The sequence below is a fragment of the Orcinus orca genome, chromosome 14 (genome assembly GCF_937001465.1).
Source record: "Orcinus orca chromosome 14, mOrcOrc1.1, whole genome shotgun sequence".
NCBI classification, from domain to species: Eukaryota; Metazoa; Chordata; class Mammalia; order Artiodactyla; family Delphinidae; genus Orcinus; species Orcinus orca.
The window spans coordinates 36,524,573-36,549,677 of NC_064572.1; the positions used below are offsets into that span (position 1 = coordinate 36,524,573).

At 55.1% G+C, this 25,105-nt stretch overlaps 1 protein-coding gene across 9 annotated transcripts in view; it reads left to right on the forward strand.

Annotated features, from left to right (window-relative positions):
- Positions 1-25,105, forward strand: part of ZMIZ1 (zinc finger MIZ-type containing 1) — a 230,753-nt gene that overhangs the window by 130,280 nt on the left and 75,368 nt on the right. For all 9 annotated transcript variants that reach the window (XM_033434003.2, XM_033434005.2, XM_033434004.2 and 6 more), the window contains one exon: positions 7,155-7,260. In XM_033434003.2, coding sequence (XP_033289894.1) covers positions 7,155-7,260 — 106 coding nt within the window. The remainder of the gene's footprint in view (positions 1-7,154; positions 7,261-25,105) is intronic.

The window sequence follows — 25,105 nt, forward strand, 5'->3', positions numbered from 1 at the left end:
GCCTGTCCAGGCTGCTGCTGGAGGGGAGGGCCCTTCTGTGTGTACCCGACACACATACACCCGCAGGGAACCTGGTCTGATGGGGAGACAGAGTCCTCGGGATTACATGGGTTCTTGACAATTGGTGAGAAAGACACAGATCCTACTTTGAAGAGTTCCAAGTCTGATGGGAGTAAATGTTCCATCAAAAGTAAAGCAGAGAGACCCTTGAAGGGTTTTCAGCCCTCCTTTTATCCAGTCATTCATTCATTCACTTAGGTAAACATCTTTTGAGCTCTTTTTATAGTCAGCCGGCCATCTATCCATTCATGTAAGCGTTTATTGAGCTCCTATTACATCCATCCATCCATCCAGATGAACACTGATTGATCCCTCGTTTATCACGTACAATCCCCTCTGCTAAGTCCTGGGAAACTGAAGATGAGTGAGACCTTGCCAAGCCTGATTCCCTCTTTAGGGGGGAGACAGATGTGGAAAGAGACGGTTGAGAAAATTGTGTACAAAATGGAGGCAGCATAGAGAAGGGAAGGGTTATCGGCCTGGGTGGTGGGCAGGTTGCAGAAAACTGAGAAAAGGAGCCACTTCTACATCTGCAGGAGTTTGATACATCTGCACAAGCAGCTGAGGATAGTGAGAGCATTCTAGGCACATGGAATGGCACACACCAAGGCCCAGATGTGCAACAGAACCCAGGGAACTGAGATTAACTCAGCTTGGTAAAGGTCTAGGATACAAGCTGGGCAGAGGCCAGGCCAGAGCTAGCGGTATCATTTGCCAAGCTTCGGAGCTTGCTGGCTGACAGCCACGTGGAAGGAGCTCAAAGCTTATGCTTGTCCCCAGCCACGTGGCCTATATCCATAAGGGTGAAGGCACTTCTGCGGCCAGTGAGGACAGCTGCTCAGAGGGTCCTGAGTCAGCTTTAAAGGGAATGTGGCTAAACACATTACTGGGGAGCCCAGCTACCCCAAGGCTTGGAGAGGAGAGGCCAAGACTTATGCCTGGTTAGGCGGGAACAATAAGTAAAATTCAAGGGCACCGTGTTTTCTGAAAACCTCCAGGACAAGAGAGAGGTGAAAGGCCATCACTACAGAACACCTCTCCTGTGCCTGACACTGAGCTTGGCCCGCTGGATACGCCCTCTCACTGTGTCCTCAGAGAAGTCTGGTCCTGTCTTCTTCCCCATTTCATAGAGAAGGAAACTGAGATGTTGTGACTGACTTCCCAAGTTCACACAGCCACTTAGAAGTGGACCTGGGATTCAAGTCAAGACCCGTCTGCCTCTAGAGGGGATATTTCTGGCCATTAGGGATGCGAAGCAGGGACGCAGCCAAGACCCTCCCCGGGCTCCTCCATTTGTCTGAAGCTGACACCATCTGGCTCCCTCAGGGCCACAGGGCCAAAGCAGGCGGCAGCCTGCACTGCCCAGCCCTCCTTATTCTCCAGCCCCCTGAGCTCCCCCTCCCTCACCCAGCTCCCTTAATCCTCTTTGTGGGGATCCTGAGTCAGGCTAAGCCCTGCGGGCAGAGACAGATGTTACTCCTATCCCAGCTGCTGGTAGCCGTAAGTGAAGGGGGAGGGGGGGCTGCCAGGCTCCCCCAGCACCCCATCCCGAGCCTGCCTCTGCCTAGGAGGTGGGGACCTGAGGCTGAATCCAACAATGGCCCTGGCCAGGCTGGCTGGGCAGGTGGACAGGAGATGACTAGAAACTGGCCCTGCCCCAGCCCTGTCATTCATCTATTCATTCAACAAACATTCACCAAGTCCCTGCTGTGGGCAGGTCCTGCACAGGGGCCCCCCGAGGGGTGTGCAGTGAGCACAATGGGCCTCTCTCAAACAGCTTACCTTCCAATGGGGAGGCAGACGCTAAACACATAAGGAGTATGTAAGGATGGAACCCAGTGCCCTGGAAGAGGGGGCGGGGTGGTGGTCAGGAAAAGTCTTGGTGGACGTGACCTCCAGCTGAGACCTGAAGAGCGAAAAGGAGTCAGCCAGGGGAAGATGAGAGAGAAGGGTGCTCCAGGCAGAGGGAACTGCCAGTGCAAAGGCCCCGAGGCTTGATCTGTTCAAGGAACAGACAGAAGTCTCAGATGTCTGGAGCACAGGAGAGGGAGAGGGGTACAAGATGAGGTCAAAGGGGGAAGCAGAAACCAACTAACAAAGAGCCTGCAAGCTAAGTGAGAAGAGTTTGGAGATGATTTGAAGGGCAATGGGGAGCCCTTGAAGGGTCTTAAGCAGGTGAGGGATGGGATGTGATTTGTGTGAGCTCTGAAGGGGAACATCCTTGGAGGGTAGGATGGAGGGATTCTGGAGGTCTTCCTGGAGGAGGGAGCCCAAGGAAAACTGTAGGATATGATTGGCAGGGGATGAGACCACAGGAAACTGTGTAGACAAAAGCCCAGTGCCAGCTCTGCACCCCAGTTTAAGGCATACACTTGGTTGAATGGCCAGCTCTGACCCCCACCTGAACCCCCGACCTGCCGCTTAGCCAGAAAGGGGACTTTGGCCCACTGGTCACAGCCATAGAGACCTGAGTCTGACTGTCACTTGGAGCACAATAGAACCAGCAGCAAGAAAGGTTGGGGGGCGGAGGGGGTCATAGAAGACACCCTTGGTGCCCACAGCATTTTCCCGGCACTGTCTCCTTGCATCCTTATGAAGACACTGCAAGGGGTCAGGGAAAGGCTTATCAATGCTATTTTACAAACAGCTTGCTGCAGTCCCAGGCTGGTACCACTGACCCCCCCAGGAGCCCCAGGGCCCTGCTTGCTCCAGTCCTCCTATCCCCCTGGGCATCCTCAGCCCCAGCCCTGCCCCATGGGGAGGGATGAGATAGGACAGGTGAGAGATCCCAAGGGGCCTAGGTAGGGCGAGGCTGCCGAGTACCCCCCCATCCCGCTCCACAGCGACACACACGCACACACACACGCACACGCACGCACACACGCACGCACGCACGCACTCGCACCGCTTCCCGTTCAGGGGCAGCCTGAGCCCTCCAGGTTGCTGTCATCCCCTGGGTGACCTCTGGAAACAGATTCCTCTGGATCCGGCTTACTTGGAGGATATAAATTAAAAACCACTTAGCCTTGGGCAGTAAATGGACACATTTTTGCCACACCAGGGCCAGGCCCTGGGATGAAGAGCATTGGGACGCTGGCAGCCCCCTGCCCCACTCTCTCCTTCATGCCCTCTGACGCCAGGATGCAGAAGTGCAGGAGCCCCACGGCCCCTCCCGAGGGGCATCAGCACGGGCACTACTTACTCTTCAGGACCAGGTTCTTCCCTGGCCCCTCCCTTAGCTGCAGGGCTGAGCCCCCTCTCTGGGGGTCCGCCTCAAAGTCAGGCCTCTCTGAACTTGCTCTTCCTTCCTCCCCTGAGGTGGAACATGCTTGATCTGCTCGAGGAACAGAAAGAAGGCTGAGGCGGCCAGAGCATAGGAGAGGGGAGACGGGTACGAGAGGAGGTGGGAAAGGGAGACAGAAACCAGTTAGCACAGCAGCAGTGCCCTCCCCGTCTCTCCAGGGAGGAATTCCCCACAGCCTCAGAGTGTTCACTGCTGAAGCCATGGGTGTATGGTCACAGACAGCATTCACTGAGCTGTGTGCCTGGTCCTGGCTGTCATCCTTGCAAGAAGGAGATTTTGTACCCATTCCACAGATGAGGAAACTGAGGCCCAGAGAGGTTAAATCACCTGGGTGAGATACAACAACGAATAATTGTCAGATCCAGAACTCTGTCTCATGCCTGACTCCAAAGCAGCAGCAGCAGTGGCCACAAATACCTGTCCACCCCAGTACTGAGAATGGTAGCAAAGTAGGAAATGAGGGCTCTGCCCTGAGGGGCTTAGGGTATAGCCATGAGACAGAACTGGGACACATGGAACTGGCAGAGCCCATCACACACAACCTTGGAAATGAGAGACATCCTTGTACCTTTACAGAAGAGGAACCTGAGGCTCAGAGAGGTTAAGTAACTTGCCTTAGGTTGCACAGTATAGGATGGAGCAGGATTGGAGCACAGGCCAGTTCCCCTGACTGCCTCATAGAAAGTCAGAGTCCAGCCACCAGCTGGGAGCAGAAACCCCTTCTTTAGCATTTCCCAGACAGCCTGTCCTGCTTCATGGCCAGGAGGCTCACTGTTCTTCAAGACAACACATCCCTTTATGGGACTAACGAAACTGTCACATGCCTTTGAATATGCCCCCTCTCTCGCCTCTGGACTTCAGTTTCCCTCTCTGTGGCATGAGGGGCTGGACTCCCTGACCTATAGGGCCACAGGGTCTAGGTCTCAGACAGCCAGGCTCCACCGGTCAGCCTTAGGAGCACCTCGAGGGCTGGGCCGAGCCGAGCTGGCTGGACCCAGGCAGCCAGCAGAGGGCAGCAGCTCTGCGGCCGCTCACCGCAGGCCTTTGTTGGGGAGAGGTCTTCACTGAGGGGTCTTTACGCCCATTGGGGTGGGAGAAGGCCTCTCTGAAACATGACAGGAGGCTGCTCAGCTGAGCCTGCCCTCCCCACAACAGTCAGTCAGACTCACCTCACCGGACTTTCCGGGGGTCCTTAGACTGGGCCAGGGGAAGCCAGGGGCTGCACCAGGTACTCTAGAATCACAGGGGCCAGCTTAGCCTGCTCTGCCACACCTGTGCTGTGTGACCTTCAGCCAGGCCCTACCCTCTCTGTCTTGGTAAAAGGAGACTGTTGGAACCAATGACCCTTCTGAACACTGGGCTCAGGGCACTTGGTGACAGATACTTCCAGGCCTGCAGGAGAGCCCTTAGAACCAGTACCAGGCCTCTCTTGCTCAATGTAGCTAGTTTCTTTCTTTTTCTTGGAACCAGAGCAACAGGATTAGCCAGTATTGGCCAAACAGAAGGACCTTTGCCTTTCTGCCCTCAACCCAGAGCCTGAGGGTTCTTCATGCATGTTGGGAGTTATGGCCTTAACCCTTTGTGGGCTGAAAAAGAAGTCCTCTCGTGGAGAGAGCCCAGGCTTTGCAGCCTGACTGCCTGGCACTGCATCCTAGCTCTCTCACAAACAAGCGTTGTGACCTCAGGCTGTTACTCATCCTCAGTCTCCTCATCTGTAAAGCAGAAACAGTAATAACACTTCGTGGAACTGTTGTGAGAATTTGGCACCTCACTGCTCATGAAGGAAACATTTCCTTAGCCCTCGTACCTGGGAGCGAGCATTCTCATTGCACCACTGTGTCAACATAGCCCACAGACAGCAGCCTCACTGATGCAAAAGTCCAAACAGACTGCCTGTGCTCACTCGCATCCACCCCGAGGCTCTCCTGCCAGGGAGGACACCGTAGTCAACATCTGAGCTGAAGTGGCCCTTCCAGAACCTTCTCGCCGATGTACAGTGTCTGTCTCCAGAACTGAAATACTCAACAGGCCGTAAAGAATTAGGGGCCTTGGTTTTTCTGCTTGGACAGTGAGACTAACACTGAAGAAGACCCAGCCCTGGGATGGCTCAGTGACTCTGGAACGTGGCGTGCATGTAGCGGACCGGGCAAGGGGGGCGGGCAGGGTGCATAAGAACTGCAGGATGGGGGCAGATAGAGCCCGTGGGAAAGAGGCCTGGGGAGACAGAAGACTTCTGCATCAGGGGATACTGTTTGCAGCGGAGAAGCTGAGCAAACATTCTAACCTGAGAAAGTCCTTTTTCCTCCCTGCACAGGGAGCTCCCAGGAGATGGAGGTGGGGAGGCAGGGCAAGAGGCTCTGGTGGTTCTGGGAAGGGAGGATCCACTGGCTCCTTTCTGGTGCAACACGGACACTCTCTCTGGGCCTCAAGTGTCCATATATGGTAAATGAGGTGGCTGGCCTAGATGAGTGGGTTTCCCACACTTCGTAGCTCTAGAGCCCTTGTAATGAACCCCTAAAATATAAAGCATATAATGGGGAACTGTTCTAATGGCTGCAGGGGCCGGGCCAGAACCCGTGGCAGCCTCGGCCCTCAGAGGACCTCCGGGCGCCTCTGCAGCAGGTGGTCTCTAGGGGCTCGACGACGGAGCCTCCCCTTTCTCAGAAGAATGAGCCCCACATCTGGGAGCACTCCTTTCCCAGTCAGCCATAGCCGCCCCAGCTGCTTCCTGAAACGACTCCGTTTTCCAAGGTCCTTTCTTCTTAATAAGGAAACCTAATTTGGCGGCTGTTAATGAGGAAGCCAGGCAGGAGGGAGCAGGTCTGGCTGGCAGGACACCTGGGAACGGACAGGTGTGAGCCTGCGGAACCGTTCATGGGGCCCCAGGAGCGTCCTGTACCTCACTGCCCCCCACCCCCTAGGACTGACAGCCCTCCCAGCCCCTGGCTTCTCCCACTTCCAGCCCACACGTCTGAGCTCACAAGGGGATGGGTGGGACCTCCGGTCTGAATGCACAGCCGGCGCTCTTATAGGTGCCTCCCGTGTGCAGAGCCAGCGCTTGGCGCTGGAGACAGACGCCAGGCTGAGCATGACAGCCCTGCAGTTTGGGGACTTGGGTCTGAGAGGCTGCAGGGCGCTTGGCACAGAGCTGGGGAGCACCAGGCGTGTCCATCTGGGGAATTCTAAGCTGTCTGTTGGGCAGCTCCGAGCTGGAGCTCCTGGGAAGCGGTGAGCCCTAAATCAGTGCTTCTCCCCAGGTGTGGATTCTGACTCAGGAGGGACCGATGCCGCTGGGTGGGGACTGTGCTTGGAGTATTGATGATAGCGAGTGCCCCGCAGTGGTGGCTGCTGGAGCTCAGTGAGGGATGGGGGAGAGGTGGGAGGCGTGGGAGACTTCCTTGGGGGGAGTTTGAAGAGCTGCACTGGGGGAGCAGAGACCCTGGCCTGGGGCCACGCAAAACGCGGTAGTACAGCATCCCCCCCACCCAGCTCCTAGAATGGGGCCAGATTTGAAAGTGGCAGGGCCTGGGCTTTGGGGTCAGGCCTACCTCTGGCCTGGAAACCCCTGAGGGCAGAGCCCGGGATCCCAGGGCCTGGCATGGAGGAGGTGCTTATCAGTGTTTGCTGAGTGACTGAACGAGGCAGTTTGAGTCCCAGCTCTGCCTGACATTGGGGACCTGCCTTAACCTGCCCGCCTCGCCTGTGAAATGGGTACATCTGCCACTGTGGATTCAGAGGCCTGGCGTGGACAGTGACTCACCCCTGCCCTTCCTCCCCTTCTTGCTGGCAGGTGGTCAGTCGGGTGGCAGCTCAGCAAGGGTTCGACCTGGACCTCGGCTACAGACTGCTGGCTGTGTGTGCTGCAAACCGAGACAAGTTCACTCCGAAGTCTGCCGGTAGGTGATGGCTGGGGCTCCACGGTATCGTCGGGAGTGGGGGTGGGGCACTGGACTTAAACCCAAGGCTGTCACCACCCCTGTTGGCTGGCAGCTCGGTTGGTCCAGGTATGGCGTGAGCCCCCGCGTAGCAGCAGCTCACCTGCTGGCCTCTTGAGCCCACAAGTAGGGCCTGTCCCTCATCTCAGGGCCAGCGAGGGGCCCGGGGCACACCACGCCCCAAAAACAGGCTAAAGGGAGATGCACATCATCTCATTCCATCACCACAGTGACCCCTTGGTGTAAGTGCTGTGATCATCCCCATTTTACAGCCCAGGAAACTGAGGCTCAGAGAAGCTGCAGAGATTTCCCCAGGTCACACAGCTAAGAAGTGGCAGAGCTGGGATTTAAGCCCAGGCCTGTACTCCAGAATCAGCATCCTTAACCCCGAGGCTCCGCTGCATTCATTCAAGATTTTTTTTATTTAAAATAAAACACAAATTAAAATAAAAATGAATCAGTACATTCAGGATTCTAAAAGACTGCTCTGTGTAGTATTCTCCATTGCAACTCTGTCCCAGCACGGGACCCCCTGACTCTATAGTAAACAGAGGCCACGGAAGGTACCCGGCAGCATTCTGTCTGTGAGGGCTTTAAGCATACTAAAGGTGCAGCTTTACCTGTCCCTCCATCCTCATTACCTTGCTTAAAAGCAGGGGAAGCTGTGTAAGCTTTTACTTGAACAGACCTGGACAACCCAGCCCTGTCACTTGCTGAGTGTGTGGCCTCTGCGCCTCAGTTTATCTCCTCGGGAAGGCAGGAATGACAGTGAGACCGTTGCCCGGGTCAGTGCCGAGCAGTGTCTAGATGTGGTTAACGTTCTTTATGGAGCCTGAACAATTCATTGAAAAAGAAAAAACTCAGTTATTTCCTCTGTATAACAATAAAACAGACGTTTTCTCTGAATTCGTCCATCAGTTCTTTGGAGTGTATACAGAAACAGCTTAATGCAAACGTTGAAAGGACGTCTCATGATGGGTTTTCATCAGTCTGCACAGCCCACCATCGCTTGAACACGGGTTTGTGCTTTGCTGTGTTTACGACGGTCCATGCACGTGGATGGCACGTCACTCATAAAAGGTGGTGAAGGTCTCATTAGCCAATAGCTGCTCTGAGATCCCTGACGTGCCAGCCTGTGTTGGGATATCGCTATTGTATTGAACTGCTTGCCAGGAAATGGTCTTGGAATCTCATAAGAGACGTCTGTTCCTGATGGAATCTGCAGTTTTAATAATAACTTAAGTCAATACAATTTTGACTAGGTAAAAATTGCTGCCTATCCAAGAAGCATATACATCCATATCGCTGTTTAGTGCCTGCTCTTTGCAGGCATCTGGCCGGGGCTGGGTTGTGCTGAGGGGTAAAACACATGTGGTCTCACCTCGGGAAATGTACCGTCCAGAGCAGGGATCGGCAAACTTGCTTTGTAAAGGGCCAGATCGTAAATAGTTTAGACCTTGCAGGCAGTACGAAAGCAGCCATAGACAATATGTAAACAAATAAGTGTGGCTAGTTCCAAGAAAGCCTTCTTTATGAAAGTAGATGGTAGGGTAGTTTCCTGATGCCTGGTCTAGAGGGAGAGAAAATCATCGACCAGATAATCACAGCTGTTTGCTGTACACCAGAAACTAACACAACATTGTAAATCAACTATACTTCAATTTTTAAAAAAAGACATGCAAAAAAAAATCACAGCTGTATGTGTGACTGTGTGTGTAAATTCAAGCTGTGATAAGGGCCATGAAAGAGCGGTCTCAGGGATGCCACAAGACCACTTGGGAATGGGGAAAGGCTTCCCTGAGACCCAAAGGTCAAGTAAGAGTTGAGTAGGGGAAGAAAAGGAGGAAGGACTGCCCAGGTAAAGGGAACAGCCTATGCAAAGGCCCTGAGGTAGAAGCAAGCATGGCTATTTTTTTTAGCAGAACTAAAAGGAAGGCCAGTGGTTCCAGAGCCCTGGGGCAGAAGTCAGCAGCAGTTAGACACACAGGGCCTGTCTTGAGGGTTGTCCTAAGAGTAACGGGAACGTGGCTAAATTCTAATTTTGCAAAGATCGCTCGAGATACAAAAGAACAGATTGCCCAGGGGAGGCCGGTGTGGATGGAAGGAGCCAGTTGGCAGATTGCTGGGATGTGAGGATGAGGATGATGGTGGCTGAACCAGGAAGGTTCCGCTTCCTGTGGAGTGGAGTGGAGACAAAGGGATGACTCCAAGGGATATGTAAAAGGCAAAACCGAGACAGGGAGAGCGTGGCCAGAGGGGTCGAAGGAAAACAGGAGAATGGGCTGTCCCAGAAACCCCAGCTGCTCCCCAGGTCCATGTGTAGCCCCTCCCTCAAGGGTCTCTCACACCCCTGCTAGTATGTTCTGGGTGCTCTACCATATTTTGCTTCAATGCCCAGCTCTGTGAGACACAGGATATTTTCTACATTTATGGATGAGGAAATTGAAGCTCAGAGAGGTCTTGTGACTTGCCTGCTGTCACACAGCTCGTAAATGATGGAGCTGAGAGACTTGAAGTCCTGGCCTCCTGAATCCAGGCCTGAAGCTGTGCCCACTGCATCATTGTTGACTCTGGGACCTGTCGGGGACCGAGATTTAGGCCAGGATCTGAGAAGCTACTCCATTTGGGAGAGCTCTTTGCTTCACTCAGATCTCTCTAGCATGGCCCTGCCCTCCTCTAAGTGGTATTTCCAGCATCACTTCTTCTCCTGAGACAAGGGATTTGTTCCTTCCCCATCTGTACCCCCCGTTGTGCACTGCTCTTTACAGTCTAGAGAGCCCTTTCCCATGCATGTGTCTATCTAGTCACGTGAGTGATAGGCCCTAGGCCCACGAGGTGCGTTCTCAGTGTACCCATTCTGCAGCTGAGAACACTGAGGCCCAACAGGGCCTGCGGCTTAGCTGTCACTTGAATTCACTTATCAGGAGTCAAACCCAGGTCAGCCCCAAGAGCCACGACTAACCACCTTTCCCAGGACGCCTGCCCTCTTGCCTCATGGCTCTCAGGGTCCCTGTCATTCCCCTGCTTGACCCGTCTTTTGGGAAGGCAGGGCACCAACCAGTCTGACGGGGAAGACTTCAGCTCCTAGTTTCGTTGGTTGGGATAAAGGGTCCGTGGGGGGCAGGCTTGACCGTGAGAGGGGTGGAGACCACAGAGAACACAGCAGTGACCCCGGATTCCAGAAGCGACTCCAGCACTGGCCCCCATCTTCTCCACATTGCCCACCTCCCAGAGCTGTGGCCTCATCTGTAAAGAGGGATTATATGCCAATCCCACAGGTTGCCCGGGAGGATTAAATGACATTGCCCAGGCGTGGGAGTGAGGGGCCCAGCTAACACCTGGCGCACAGTGGGTGCCGAGTCAATATTTTCTGGCCTTCCTTCTCTACTTCTGTCTGTCTTTTTCCCAACATGGTTCCCGACCTCTCTAAGGCCCTTTCTGCTTTAGTGAGGCTGTTTCCCACCCTCTCTTTCCCTGAGGCTCTGTGGGTGGGTGCATGGCCTGCCTAACCCCACCTCTGGGTACAGCTGGGAGAGTCCCCGTGGTGTCAGTTGTGTGTGTGCAGTGGCCACACCGGCCACTACGGGGCCCACCTGGGCCTCTCCCAGCCAGGCTTCTGCAGTTGTAGAACACGCTCTGTCCCCAGAGCTCCTGCAGCCTCTCCGCCCTCCCGTCTTCCTGTCTCCGTCTCGGTTCCCACTCTGCCTCACCGGCTAGTGCAGTTTTTACCCTCCCAGTCCTTCCCTCTCCTTTCTCTCTGAGGGTCTCTGATGCTGTCTGTCTCTGTCTGTCCTTCCCTTTCCTGCTGCCTCTGACTTTCTCCCTGTGTTGTGATGTGTATGTGCATGTATATGTGGCGGTGAACATGTCTGTGTGTGTGTGTGTGTGTGTGTGCGTGCGCGAGTGTGTCTCCCCTCCTGCCTCCCCCACTCCTTCTCCCACTCTGTCTCCCTGTCTGTCTCTCTTGTCAGGAGGCCAAGCTAGGGCCGGAGGGCCGGTGGGATGAGCTCACGCAGCGAGAAGCAGAGCGGCACTTTGTCAGGAGAGATGGCGGTGCGCTGGGCTGGGCTGTGCGCGCCAGCATTGGTGGGCTCTGGAGCAGGTGCTCAGGCCTGGGGGCAGTGCTGTGCGGTGTGTGTGTGTGTGTGTGTGTGTGTGTGAGAGAGAGAGAGAAAGAGAGAGGGAGAGAGAGAGAGATGGAGCGTGAGCGCAGAGCAGACACTGCAGCAAACAGCCAAGTCAGGCGTCTCCACGTGGGCCCCTCTGATACCCAGCCCCCAGCTCTTTGTTCTGGTGCAGCCTTTAGCCTGTGTGCTCGCACACGGGAGCACGCGCACACGAGCACGCACGACAGCATCCTCCTCGTTGGGAAGGTCCTTGGGGGCCAGCAGCTCCCTCCTCTGCCTCAGTCCAGAAGGTCACCTGCCTTGTGCCTCCCCTTGTCCCCCCTCCAGGCCACGGCAGGCCCCCCCGCCCCCCGGTTGCTGCCTGCCTGCTCTCGGCAATTTGGCAGGCGGTACTGAAATGTCAGCCTCCCTGGCACCAAGAGGCCCACGCCTGCTGGCTTCGTGGGCACCAAGCACCAGGCAGTTACCATGTCCAAGGTCCCCAAGAGCCCTCTGTGTGCCTCTGCTACTGTCCACGCTTGAATGACTCTGTCCCTTTGGTTGCCCCTGTGAACAGCTCAGAGGCGGGTTAAAATAATAGAATAGGGAATGTCAGAACCCAGGGGATGGGGAGCCCAGGGCCCAGAGAAAGGGGGATCTGCCCCAGGTTACAGTGAGGCGGGGCAGAGCCCAGACAAGAGCCTGGGTGGCCCACTGCCCGTCCTCACACCCCTCTTGCCTCCCTGAACGATGACTCTGGGCTCCCTCTGAGAGGTGAGAGGCATGGGGCTGCTGGCAGAGTGGAAGATGTGGAGAGAGCCGCAGGTCTGGGAGGTGCCAGGGCATCCCGGGGGCATCCTGGGAGAGGCGACCAGTAGGCATTTGGAGAAGGGACCGGAGAACTCAGGAGAGAGGTCAGGGCTGAAGAGGCAGCCCCTGAAACCTCCGAGGAAGAGGAGGCCAGCCTTCTTAGGGACAAGCGGAGGGCAGTTGTCAACGACCTGCCTGTGGGCTGGACGTGACCTGCAGACAGCTGAGATCCAACTGTTCAGCAGTTTTTAAAAATGCATATTAGTTGCCAGCGTTTGCTCTTTGGAAGACTGTACTGTCCAGTCAAATGCCTGGCTTCCTTTGAATGGGAACCTTGGACGCAGCCCGGCACGGACTGGGTGGTGGCTGACCCCTCGGATAAGTGCCGTGCTTCCCGAGTTGTCTCACACCCCAAGCATTTCCTGAATTTGGAAACCTGCTGTGCCCTGTGGACATGTGTGTTTCTTACCTCTTTTCTACACACACGCTCACATCCCAACACAGCAGCCTGAACCCCGGGCCCAGGAGTGGAAACCCAAGCAAAGTGGTTCACTTGCTTTGTGTTGACAAACATCTGCCCGGTCTGTTTTCTCCAGTGTGCTGACAGCCCCCAGAGGAGCTGACAGCAGACCACAGGAAGGGACTGAGGCATGCCCTGGGCCCCCGGCCAGCCTGGGAGGTGAAGAATCGGGAATGTGATGGGGCCCCTGCTCTGCGCCTCCCGGTCTGTGGCCTGCGATCCGCTCAGGAGGGGCTCGGGAGAAGCTTGGTCCTTCTTGGAAGCCCTCGATCCCCGGGGAGCTTCTGCAGCAACTTATGAAGCAGCCCTGAGGCTCAGAGACAGACCCAACCCCAGAGACCAATGGCAAGTGTCCCGCCTCCATCGGAGGGTTCGGATGGGGCACAGACCTCAGAGGCCAGCCAGGTCGTTTCATCACTCCCACCCAGGACTCCTTAAGCAGGAGAAGGCAGGTCATAAACCATTTTCCTCTGTCATTGAAAACAATCCTTCTTGCTCCCACCTAGCTGAATGGGGGGCTTTCAGACCCCCACGGTGGTGCTCACATTCCTGGCCTCTCTTGGCATCCCAGCTCCTATCTCTACCTTCACGCCTCCCCCATGGCCTATCTCCACCCCCTCTGCCTCTGCCCACCCCATAGCACGCAGCCGCCTTCCCGTCACCATCACCGGGGAGGACAAATGGCCTCATTCAGGGACACCCTGCCAGATCTGTCTCTCTAAGACAAAGCTGTGCGCAGCTCTGCGTGAAAAACGGCTCACAGCCACCCAGTGAGCAGGCAGGATTGGTGGGTGCAAATTACAGGGGGGTTTGTTAACGCTTGCTGGCTCCCCCCAGAGAAAGCGGCAGGTGGGCCCTCACCCTTGAAATGCCAGGCTGCCCGGCTGGGCGCCTCGTCGAGGCCGGGGACAGACTTCCTCCTGGACACCAGCCCCCACCGCCACATCTGAGCTCAGCAGAGCTGGGATGTGAGGGAGGGACTTGGCTTCCTTCCTCCTGCTTGGCCGCCTCTGCACTCCAGGTCAGGTCCTGCTCAGGAAAGGGCTCTGGATTTCATCACCCAGCCCTGGGAACTGACTCGCGGTCAGCTCTGTTTAAAGGACAAAACCTGTTTATCACTCACCTTCTGTCGAGTCACTGCTGTGAGCGAGGCCACTGGGGCTCTTATCAGCACACCCATTTTGTAGAGGTGGAAACTGAGGCTCTAACAGGGACAAGACAGACCAGGTACATGACTTCCGGGGCTGGAAGCAGGATTGGACCTCCACGTGATTAGATCTGGAGCACAGGGAGCTGTGCCTCTTCTGAGTGACCCTGTGTGAGCAGGTGGGGTAGGTCATCCTGGGCCAGTGGCCCCTGGCTCCCTCCCCTCCCCCAGCTCCCTGATGGCTGAGGCCCAGTCACTCTGCTCTTGGAAAAAAAGAACAGTGGGGAGGAGCTCATGTGACAGAGGGTTTGTGTACACAGCTTCCCGGGCTAAGGAATTGGAGGGAGGGGTGTGCGATGGTCCCTGGCATGTCCGGAGTGAACAGTGAGGAGGGGGGCTGTGCCACGGAAGAATGAGAGAAGGCAGATTTGGAAATAGCTTCAAGGCCCTGGAAAAGGGAACTGAGTATTTCAGTGGCCATTAAAAGTGAGGTCCCCTAAAAATGATTACCATCCGGAAATACTTATGACATAATATTAATTTCTTTTTAGAAGGGTAGCAAAATGTCAAGCTCAGTATGACCTCGACCAGGTGCAGAAACAAACTACGCATTTGGTTATAGGCAGAGGAAGCAGAAAACAGAAGGGAGTATACCAAAATGTCAGCCTAGAAATCATGGATCTCTCTGGATGGGGGGAGGTAGCTGACGCTTTATTTCCCATATTTTCTGCAGGGGGCGTGGATTCTGTCTTGGTCAGGATGGTCGATGGTCGCCATGGGCTCCTCTGGAGTCTGGCTGGAGTTGGCATGGGGTGGGGGGAAGCGAGAGCCCGCTGGTCTTTGGGCTGCTCAGCAGTTTCCCCAGCACAGCCCTCTGCTTCCCGAGGGCCTGGGGGACGGGCCCCTGCTCGCTGCGGGGGCTGCTCTTCCTGCCTCCTTCTCTTCTGTGGGGTTAGCTCATCGCTGGCTCCCCCCACAGAGCCAGGGTGTGCAAGGACACGGCTGCCTGAAGGTCCAGCTGGTGGAGATCTGCTTTCCTGGCCTGTCCAGAAGGAGAGGGGGTGGGGGGATGAGGGCATTGGCTCATGGCAAGGGGGGCCTGGGGGCCGGGACCCTGGCAGGCCGTGAAAAGCCCTCTCAAGATGGGGCTGCTTGTCCTACCTGGACCCTCACGACTCCAGTCCAGAGCCCCAGCTGGGACTCCACACACATGATTGGGACGGGGGTCTGTGAGGCAACAGGGGAAGGAGAGGCCACTGGAGGCGCCTCAGTCAAATGATGTGTGTCTGAGTTTGGGTTTCCCCAGATGCAGACCCCGCAATGCAGATTCCAGTGCAAGCGATTTATTTAGGAGGAGCCCAGAAAGCACCAGTAGAGAAGCAGAGAAATGAGATGCGGAAGGGAAGGAGGAGGATACGTGTGATGTGAAGCACTGTGCCTGCCGTGGGGAGCTCCCGGAGACAGAGTAGGACGCGCCCCTCAGTCAGCCTGAGAGGCCAGGGCGAGGAGGTGTTCAGCCAGCATCTGGCATCCATCGCTGGCTGGGGGCTCCTCGGGGTCAGGCTGCGGACGCACCCTTCGGCACTCACCTTGGCGGAGATGCCAGGAAGAGCCACGGTGCCCGTGGTAAGCAGAGGGTGTGTGAGGAGGCATCCACAGTGCCGAAAACAAGGCACCCAGTTTCCGTCCCCTGCATCCCAACCTCATCCCCACCCGCGCCGTACTCTTCTGATTGTATCCTCCATATTGCTGCTTACTTGTTCTGACTTCAAGAGAGGAATTTGAGAAGGAAACTTTCTATCTTCTCTCTATGGCCCCCGTACCTGGCGGACCAGCCCCCCTTGCCACATTTAGACACTAACTGTCCAAATAAAGACAGCAGGCCCTGCATCCAGGTGTAGCTCCAGGTGCCTGGGCCGGCTCTCTGCTCGTTAAAAAGGGAGCCCGGGATTGGGGAAGCTGACCCTCTCCCCCTTGAACTAGCAACATCCCACACATGGGAAGAGAGCTGACATGGCAGTGGTTTTCTCACCAGGTCCCATGATCACCTTAACCGTCTTGGGGGCCACATCCCTTTGTCCACACTTGAGGGTGCTCCAGACAAAGAGGACAGCCCTGGACAAAGCCATGGGGGCTGGGTACCACCCGCCACCTCCACCTCCACCTCCCCTGGGCAGGCCACGCCCCACCAACACCAACACCCCCAGCATCAGTTTCTTCCCCAGTCCAACGCATCCATACCATCTCTCTACCTTCGTGGCTGCGGGAAGAATAATGAAGTCCTGGGCGTGGGAATGCCTCTGAAAATAAAAAATACTAAACAGAAATTTTCAGGGCAAGGAACGACAGGCGTCTTGTGCCAGGCCCACTCCGTGCCAAGCACGGGGGCTACAAACACGTATAAATGCACCACACACAGTCCCTGCTCTTCGGGTTTGAAATCAATGAATGCTCCCATTCTGGGGGTGAGACATGACAGTAATCCTACACACAGACACAGCCCTTTACACGGCCTTTCTTGTCCGGCCCCGTGAGATCCCCACGGCGGGCTTTTTCCCATTTAAAGAGGAGGAGACTGAGGCTCTGAGGGGTGGGAAGGTGGCCTCAGCAGGGGCAGAAGTGGGGCCAGAGCTCTGGCTATCCTTGCTTCTCTGCAGGTGTCCCCAAGGAGATGCACAGCCTCTGGGGTGATGCAGGGCCACGGGGTTATCGCCATTCAGGCACCAGGGTGTTGCCACGTTGCACCCAGAGCGCTGCCTTCCACCGTCCGGCCCAAAGGTGCATCTGGGACAGAGGACCTGCCCCAGGGTGCCCTGAAGATGCCGTGGCCGCCCGAGAAGTTAATAAAGCCATGGGCAGCAATTAATTCTGCAGAGGAAAGGGCCAGGTAAGAGGATTAAGGAAGCCAGAGCTTTGGTTTTAAGCTGGAGCTTAGCTTTCTCACCCCCAGAGGAGGGATTTCAGGGGATTCGACGGTGTGAGAGTGACATGGAGCAGGGACTTGGCAGAAAGTGGGCGAGGTGGTTATGGAACTTTCAGAGCAAGCATTGCAAGCCATGGCCTTATAACTACCTTCTGGGTTAGACAGACAGACACAGGAATTAATGATGGTGCAGGTATCATTAGCCTCGTTTATTTAGACTTACAGAGCCAGGGCAGGGCGGCTGGATTAGGAAAAGAATCTGATTAATAGCCCCTTTCAATCATGATGATAGCAAATATTTGGGCAGTGTTTTCCCAGTACCCGGCACTGTGTGCACCATCCATGATGATCCCAGACCCATGTCTGCCCCGTTTTACAGACGAGGAGACTGGAGTTTAGGAAGATTGAATGATTTGACCGAGGTCCGAATTGTGATTCAAACAAGAATATCTAACCCTGAAGCCGTAAGCCGCCCCCTACTCTATGTGCAGGTTGCAGTTAAATGCTGGGAAAGACATGTTAATACTCAAGAGAGCTTGTCAGGATCACCTGAATTGCTTGCAGGTGGCGATATTAAGTATTTGACAATGACTTGTCCTTGGTGGTGGGTGAGACACCCTCTCATCTTTGAACTCATGCAGTACTCACGGTCTTTTGCAAAGTGAGGAGCAGAGATCCTGGCATATAGTAAGCATTCAGTACATGTCAGCTGTTTTTGTCACTGTTCCCTGGTCAGCCCCAATTTCAAATATTTTTTTCCAGAAACCATTCAGCTATTTCACAGAGAGGAGTAGTGGTTTAAAAGCATGGACTCTGCACCAGCATGTCTGGGGTGTGAAAACCACCCGGCCCTCCACTCACCAGCTGTGTTACCTTGGAAAAGTCATTTATTAAGTGAACCAACATATGTATAGTGCTTAGAATGAGGCCTGGTATATACTAAGTGCTGTATACATGTTAGCAATCTTATGTTCCAACGTGTTGGCATTCAGCCTTTCTTAGGACGCCTCTCATACTTGGAGGTGGCCCAAAACCCTGTGCCTGCCCCTATGTTGTGTTTTGGGGTCTGGAAAATACGGATCCTCTACTTAGGTAGGGCCAAGGTCAATGCCAACCACACCCACCTCCAAGTGGGTAGGTAGATAAGCGGGGTCCTATTAACCTAGGCCAGGGAATGGCCCCTTCTTGAGGCTCCAGGGCCAGAAGGCCACAGCTGTCTCCAAGACAGCAGAGGGTCACATAGGGTTAAGAGGCCATCTCTTTCCCCCACAAAGAGGAGGCTGGGCCCCAGTGAGGGAAGCGGGCAGCGTGCAGAAGTGGAGAATAGAGAGCCAGCTGAGGCAGGCTAGACAGGGCCAGCAGCAACCTGTTTGTGCCTTGGCCTGGGGAGGTTTGAGGGCCTCTGTTTCTCCAAGTCTCCCAGCAATCCTTCTCAAAATTCTTTCAAGGGAGAAAGTCACATTTAAAGTACCATTTATTGGGAATTCCCTGATGGTCCAGTGGTTAGGACTCTGTGCTTCCACTGCAGGGGGCAAGGGTTCGATCCCTGGTCGGGGAACTAAGATCTCGCGTGCCGCACGGCTCGGCCCCAAAAGAATAAAACTAAAAAAATAAAGGACCATTTATTGAGCTCTTGCTTCATGCCAGGCTCTGTGCTGGGTATTTTATGAACATCAGTGCTGATTCACATGAAGAACCAACCCCTTTTATAGATTGGAAAACTGATGAACAAAGAGATTTATTCACTTGTCCAAAGTAACTCCAATCCTTGTTATAACAAGGTGAGGGATGAGTGGGTAGATGGCTCTGACTGGATAGATGTTTGGATAGTTGAGACTAAAGAGAAGATGGAAAAAAGCAAGAGAATAGGGGGAGGGTGTAGACCTGCCTGCCCCAACTCCAAGCCTCGCTCCTTCTGTTCCTTCTTGGGTTGTGCCTTCTCTCTCAGGGATCAGGCTCATTGTGACTGTCACACTCAGCCTGTCCCCAGGGCCCATCTGGCAAGCAGCAACAGGAAGGAAGGCCCTGGCCAACAGACCCCCATCCTCTTATCCCTCATAAGCTACCCAAGTCACTTTGCACAGCAGAGTGAGGGCTTAGGAGGGACCAGGCCCTGGAAACTGTGGTCTCAGCCTGCAGGCCCCCAGCCCTGGCCTCCATGCTTTCAGAGGCCCTTGAGTCAGGTCCAGTGAGTTGTTGGGATAGGGCTGGTCTCAGGACATGCAGAGCCAAGATCTGGAAACCAAAGAGGGGGCAGCATGGGACAGGGGTCCAAGCTCAGGCTTCAGGGTCAGGCTGACCTGGGCTCAGCTCAGCTCCGTCACTTCCATGCCACGTGTAACCCCAGCCATGTCTCCCAGCATCTCACAAAGTAATGGGTACGAAGTACTTAACTCAAGCTGGCATCTCAGAAGGGCTCCGTACATATCGTTCTGATTATTGAGTCCTGCATTGCAGCACAGGCTCTAAAACGTACTTGCTGTGTGACTTTATGCAAATCACTTCACTTCTCTAAGCTTGGGGTCCAGAGGATCTAGAATCCAGGTTTCCTGGCTGGAGCGGCAGCAATTCTGTTTCCTTGGCAACCCAGCTTCCTCTCGAGGGACCATCTGGATCACGTCACTGTGGCAAGGTGCTGCCCGGGCAACCAGGTGTTTGTGTTTTGCAGTGGAAGCTCTGCAAGGTGGTAATTCCCCTCACTGGGGACAGGGTGGTGGCCAGGCAGGTGGCTGGAAGGAATCATCGCTGTCTCAGTCGTGCCTGCCCTTGCTATTCCTGGGTCCAGAGAGAAACAGACTCCAGAGCTTAGGAACTCTAGCCAATGACTTTCCTTGAAGAGCTATTAACAGATGCTTCCTTATATTCCTAGGCACATTTTCTGGCTTGTTGAGGCTGGCCAGGTGGGAAACGCTGCCCGGGGCTGGACTCCCGTAGGGAATTCCAAAGGACCCAGTCTCACCTGTTTGGGATGAAGAGCCACTATTGTCTCTGGCAGGAAACAGGAATTACTGGGGGGAAAAATTAGGACTCTGCTTTGGAAACAGGCACATAATTATAATGACAGCAGAAACTTGGTGCAAAGGACAAACTAATTCACCCCTTCAACAGACGTGCATGGGCATCTATTATATGCAGATTTTGTGACCGGCACTTAGGTAACCCTAGAGATTGTATGTATCTGCAAGGAGCTCACAGACCTGGACAGCTTAGGAAAAACACAATGTCAACAGACCCACCTCAGCCAAGGGAGAAGCTGAAGGGGTGGTGGCGTGCAGAACCCTCTGGGGGCCAGCCACTTGCAGCAGCAAACTCCCAGCCCGGAGTGGCTGGAAAAGCCGGGGACAGTTCAGGGCTAGCCTGGGCTCCGCCATCGCTTCACACAGGTGAGCGCCATGGCTTTTACAATAGCCCACGAAGGTGAGCTCTGGCCCCTTTTCCAGATGGGGAAACTGAGGCTCCGAAAAGTGAAGTCCATGCCCAGGGTCACACAGCTGGGGAGTGGCTGGTCTGAGATCAGAACTGGGTCCATCTGTGTCCACAGTGCATCCTCTGGGGGGACCCTGCTCTCCTGGTGGGCTGTCAGGGGTGGCTCCATTGCCTGGAAGCGTGTGGCCTCTGTGCTGAACAAAATAAAATCATCTTCCACCTGTCTGTCCTTCTGGCTCTTTCTCTCTCTTCCTCTCTCTTCCTCTACCTATGTCTCACCCCCCCACACCCTCTCTCCTTCCCTCCCTTTTCTTCTCTCTCCCTCACTGTCCTTCTCCCCTCTCCTTTCCTCCCTCCTTCATTTCCTTTGTCTCCCCGCCTTTCCCCTTGGGACCACAGCGCCATGCACCGCTGGTCCCACTGGCTGCAGCTCATCTCTGCCTAGGTGTCCCCTGCAGCCTCTTACTCTGGGCCCCAGGCTCACCGTCCTCAGATGCACCGCCCAGTCCAGCCCCTGTCGAGCCCTGGGCTACACCCCCCAGAAATGCCTGCTGCCGTTTGGTGCTGTCCCCCTCCTGAGCGCCCTCAGCCGGGGAAGTGACATTCTGGCGTGTCTTCCCGTTCCCTCCAGGCTCCGTGTGGTCCTGGGCCCCTCTCAGATGTGCGGCCCCGATGTTTAGAATCACTGCCTCCCAATAAAGCGTCTGCTGGGAGGCCGGGAGGCAAGGGGCCCGCGTGTGCGAAGGGCCCACGTCTGTGCAGACGGGGCTGGGAAGAGAGGAAATGGGAGCTCGCCCTCCGCAGGCACAGACGGCAGGAAATCGGTGTGCCATGGAGCTGCATGGGAAAGCCGCGAGTGCAGCGAGGCGCCCCGCCCCGTGGGCTTGACCCTGAGCCGCTCCTTAACGTCTCAGGGGAGAGACGGCTGTGCCCACCCCCTGGGACAGGGCTTCTGCGTCTGGTTCTTTCCTCCCACCCTAAGTGGAGACAGAACTGTGGGAGGAGAAAAACAACAGAGGAGAAAGGCACTGCCCCTCTAAAGAGAGCGGACAGGGAGGGGGGAGGTGGCCCCACCTGTGGGGTCTGTTCCCTCCCCAGCACTGGCCAAGGCTAGACTTCGGGGTCTGGGTCCCAGGCCCCCTGCTTGTGCAGAAGGGGCTTCCTCAGCCAGGAGGTGGAAACTCCAGGGTGGCCCTGGGGGATCGGAGAGCCCAGCACCCCCAGCGGGGCAGCCACCACGCAGGGGGCCACCTGAGGCCGTGTGAGACACACACCCGCCACTGCCAGGGCTTCCAGTTCTGCGAGAAATCTCCTGAGTCTTTTAATGTCGTCGATTACCTCTTATTGAAGACCCATTGCTGGCCAGTCCAGCCGTGCCTGAGGGCTGGCTCTCAGGTGGCCGGTGGAGGCATGGGACTTAAATCATTGAGGATCAAGCGGGGACAGATGGATGCATGACTGATGGGAAGAGGAAGGGTCTGTCTGTGGAGTACATGGGAGTGTGTCATCTTCATAGAATACAGAAAGAAGTATCGTGCCGTGTCAGCAGGGGATGGTTGGTAGTGAGGGGCACCTGAATGGGGTGGCAGTGGGGCGACAGGACCTTTGAAGCGTAGAACTCACCCACGTGGCATGTCCAGCCACGGAGGTAGGCCACCCTGGGTTTGCATCCTGTTCCCTGCTTTCAAGCTGTGTGACTTCAGGTAACTGACATAACCTCTCTGATCCTTAGCGGTAGCATCAGGAAACAAGGGATGATAACCATATATCCCTCCCAGTTGTTTGTGGTGTTTGAGATGTTGAGGATTAGATAGATGGTGCAGGGGAAGCTGTGCCCTGCACAGAGTGAGGACTTGGTGTCCATTTGCCACATCCCAGTACCGGAGGCAAAACACGTGCGTGAAGAGTACCCTGTCCCCAAAAATCAGCGGTGAGAGGAAGAAGACTGGGTCGGGGCGGAGGATACTGTTTAGTGGAGAGGGAAGGGGAAGAAGGAGGACAGTGCCCTTTTGGAGTACAGGGGGTATATAATAAGTATAAATAGTAAGTATCCGTAGTAGTATCATTTTAATTGCTACTGTTACTCTCTGATGTGAATGTCAGCGTGCAGAGGGCCTTGCAGGATCACCTGGCCTATTTTTATCTGAGAGGAGACTGGCACAGAGAGAGGGAGCAATCTTCCAGCATCCCTCATCATACCAGCAGTAGGACCGGCCTGATGCGGTACTTACCACTAATATTCTTCCTGTTACTGCTAGTAGCACTGTTACTCCCAGTAGCACTGTTACTCCCAGTAGCACTGTTACTCCCATGCCAGCTACTATTACTGCTATTTCTATTACTCACACTAGCCTATTGCTTCTAATACTACCATTATTTTCCTAGTACGATGAATCAATTAAGGAGTGAAGTTTTATTGAAGTTCTTACCATGTTCCAGGCGCTGGGCAAAAATACTGCAGAGACTTCCTCTCCTTTCATCTTTATAAAGATATTAAGAAGAAACGGAGACTCAGAGAGGTTAATTACTTGCTCAAGGCCACACAGTTAGCAAGTGGCAGGGCTAGAATTAGACCCAGGCAGTCCCGCTCCTGCACACCTGGGTACCAGGTCAGACCGCCTCCCAAAAGAAGGAAGGAGGCTTGACAACCCCGAGCCTGGATGAATGGAGGCCTGGATGCATCCCAGGAGTAGGGCTGCCTTGTGAATTAGCCCACTGGGCAGCTACCTTTGGGGAGGGATCTAATAATCTCTCTCCTGCCTTGTTTCACAAGACCTGAAATTCCACTCTTCACATGATTTTCTTTGGATTGAATTTCACGTGCCTCTGTCTGTTAGCCTCGTTCATTCAGTCTGCCATTTGATAATAGCATGGTGAGGGGTGGTGAGGCCAGATCCCAGGCTCAGAATCCTGGCTTCCGGTTCTGGCTGCTTGTAGCCTGGGTGACTGTGGGCCGGTCCCTTCATCTCCCAGTGGTGGGATGTCAAATCTGAAGCTCCCAGCTCAGGGCCTCATAGAGTGGCCCCTCTGTCCTTCCCCTGCAACTCTGTGAGACCCCTGTCATAGCCCCAGGTGTAATAGTCCTTGCAGATGAGACCCCCACCCCCAAGGCCCAGTCCAGTGATAGCAGGAAACCAGCAGATTGCATCTAGAAAAAACACAGAATTTAGAGATTACTCATCCATTCATTCAGCAAACGTGAATTGAGTACCACAGCGTCCCAGGCCTATGCTGGATGCCTGGACAGTGTGAGTGAGGTAGATGTGGTCCTTACCCTCCAGGAGCTCAGGGCTCCATGGAGAGGACAGACTTCGAATAAATGCCCTCCGACGATGATGTAATCGTTGTGACAGGCCCTACAAAAGACACGTGGAGGGGGCCGTGAGTCTGGGAGCTTAGAGAAAGCTTTCTCAAGGAAATGACCCTTGCAGGAAGGCTCCAAAGAGAAAATCTGCCCAAAGACGAGGACAGAGAAAGACATTCCAGGCAGAGGAAACGGCACGTTCAGAGGCCCCAGGTGCAGAAGGAATGTGGGTTCAAATTTTCTCTCTACTTCTTCTGACTTGGTAGCTCTGTGCAAAATGCTTCTCTCTGAGCCTCAGTTTCCTCACCTGTAGAATGGGAACAGTTGCCACCTGCTCCCCAGGGTTCCAAGCAACTGAGAGGTTAAGGGGTGTGAAGGTGGTGGTGCTGGCACTGCCCCCCTGAATGCCTAGGGAATCTGGAGGCTGCCTCTTGGCTCCTAGCTTCCAAGCACCCCCGACACTTGAGGCTTCTGTCGGTCCTGGTTGTTCCTCAGCACAATTAGGTAATTAGGCCAAATTCAATTACACACCACACTCCCAGGTCTGTCTGGGGCCCGACGGGGGCGTGGGCTCCCTTTGCTGGCGGGGGGGCAGTAGCAGTGCTGCTCTCAGAGTTGTGTCTTCCTACCATGCATCCCAAAATACTGCGTGCATCCCAGATGGGGAAACTGAGGCAGGGAAGAGGCAGTGTGCTTAGCCCCAAACCTCAGGGCTGAGATCCCCAGGGCTGATTTTTTCCCTCCTTGACAGCCCCAACCCAAACTGTGAGCCCATGGCTTGTCCCACCTTTCAGATTCATCACAGGGGTCCTGGCTCCTCTCCCCCTGGACAAGACCCCCCCCCCCCCCACCGAGGGTGGGATTCAGCTTCCCTGCCACCCTTGGATTTGTGGCAGTTTCTCCTCCCAGCTGCAGACTGGTACCCAGCCACTATTCAACACTTTGAATGGTGTGTGAATTTGAGGGGAGAGCACACCTTGACTTCCAGGCTAAGGGGTGTGCTGTTCCCACCTGCCAGGCTCAGCTCTGAGGATCCTGATTTCAACATCAGGCCTCCTACTCCTTGCCCTGCCCTGGTGGCCACTTTGGATTTTCCCCAGACATTCCTTCGTGGCCTGTCTGCTCACGTCCAGAGCCCCCCGGGGGTGGGGGACACCTGGGACCACACTGCAGGTGTGAGGGGAGTCACCAGACCCCCTGGGCTGCCATGGGCTGTGAGTACAGGGCTAGAAGGGAGCAGGCGCCTGGGAGAGTGTCTTCTCACACGGGACTGCAGGAGAGGAGGGTGGGAAGTGCACCAGGTGACACAGGATTCCTGGCGAGCTTTAATGGGCTTAGGAAGTTCATAAAACGGCCGTACTGCTGCCCAGGATGCGCTGAGGTGCTCGGGCCTGCTTCTCGAGCACCCTTCCTCTCCTCTCACCTATCACAGCACCCCAAAACAGAAAGGGCCTCAGAAACCATAAGCCCACCAGTGTGGGATCCCCTTTACAACTCCCCATCCTCAGCTTACACACCTCAGGTGACAAGGTGCTCACTACCACCCTGGGCGGCTGTCAGGAGGTCCTTC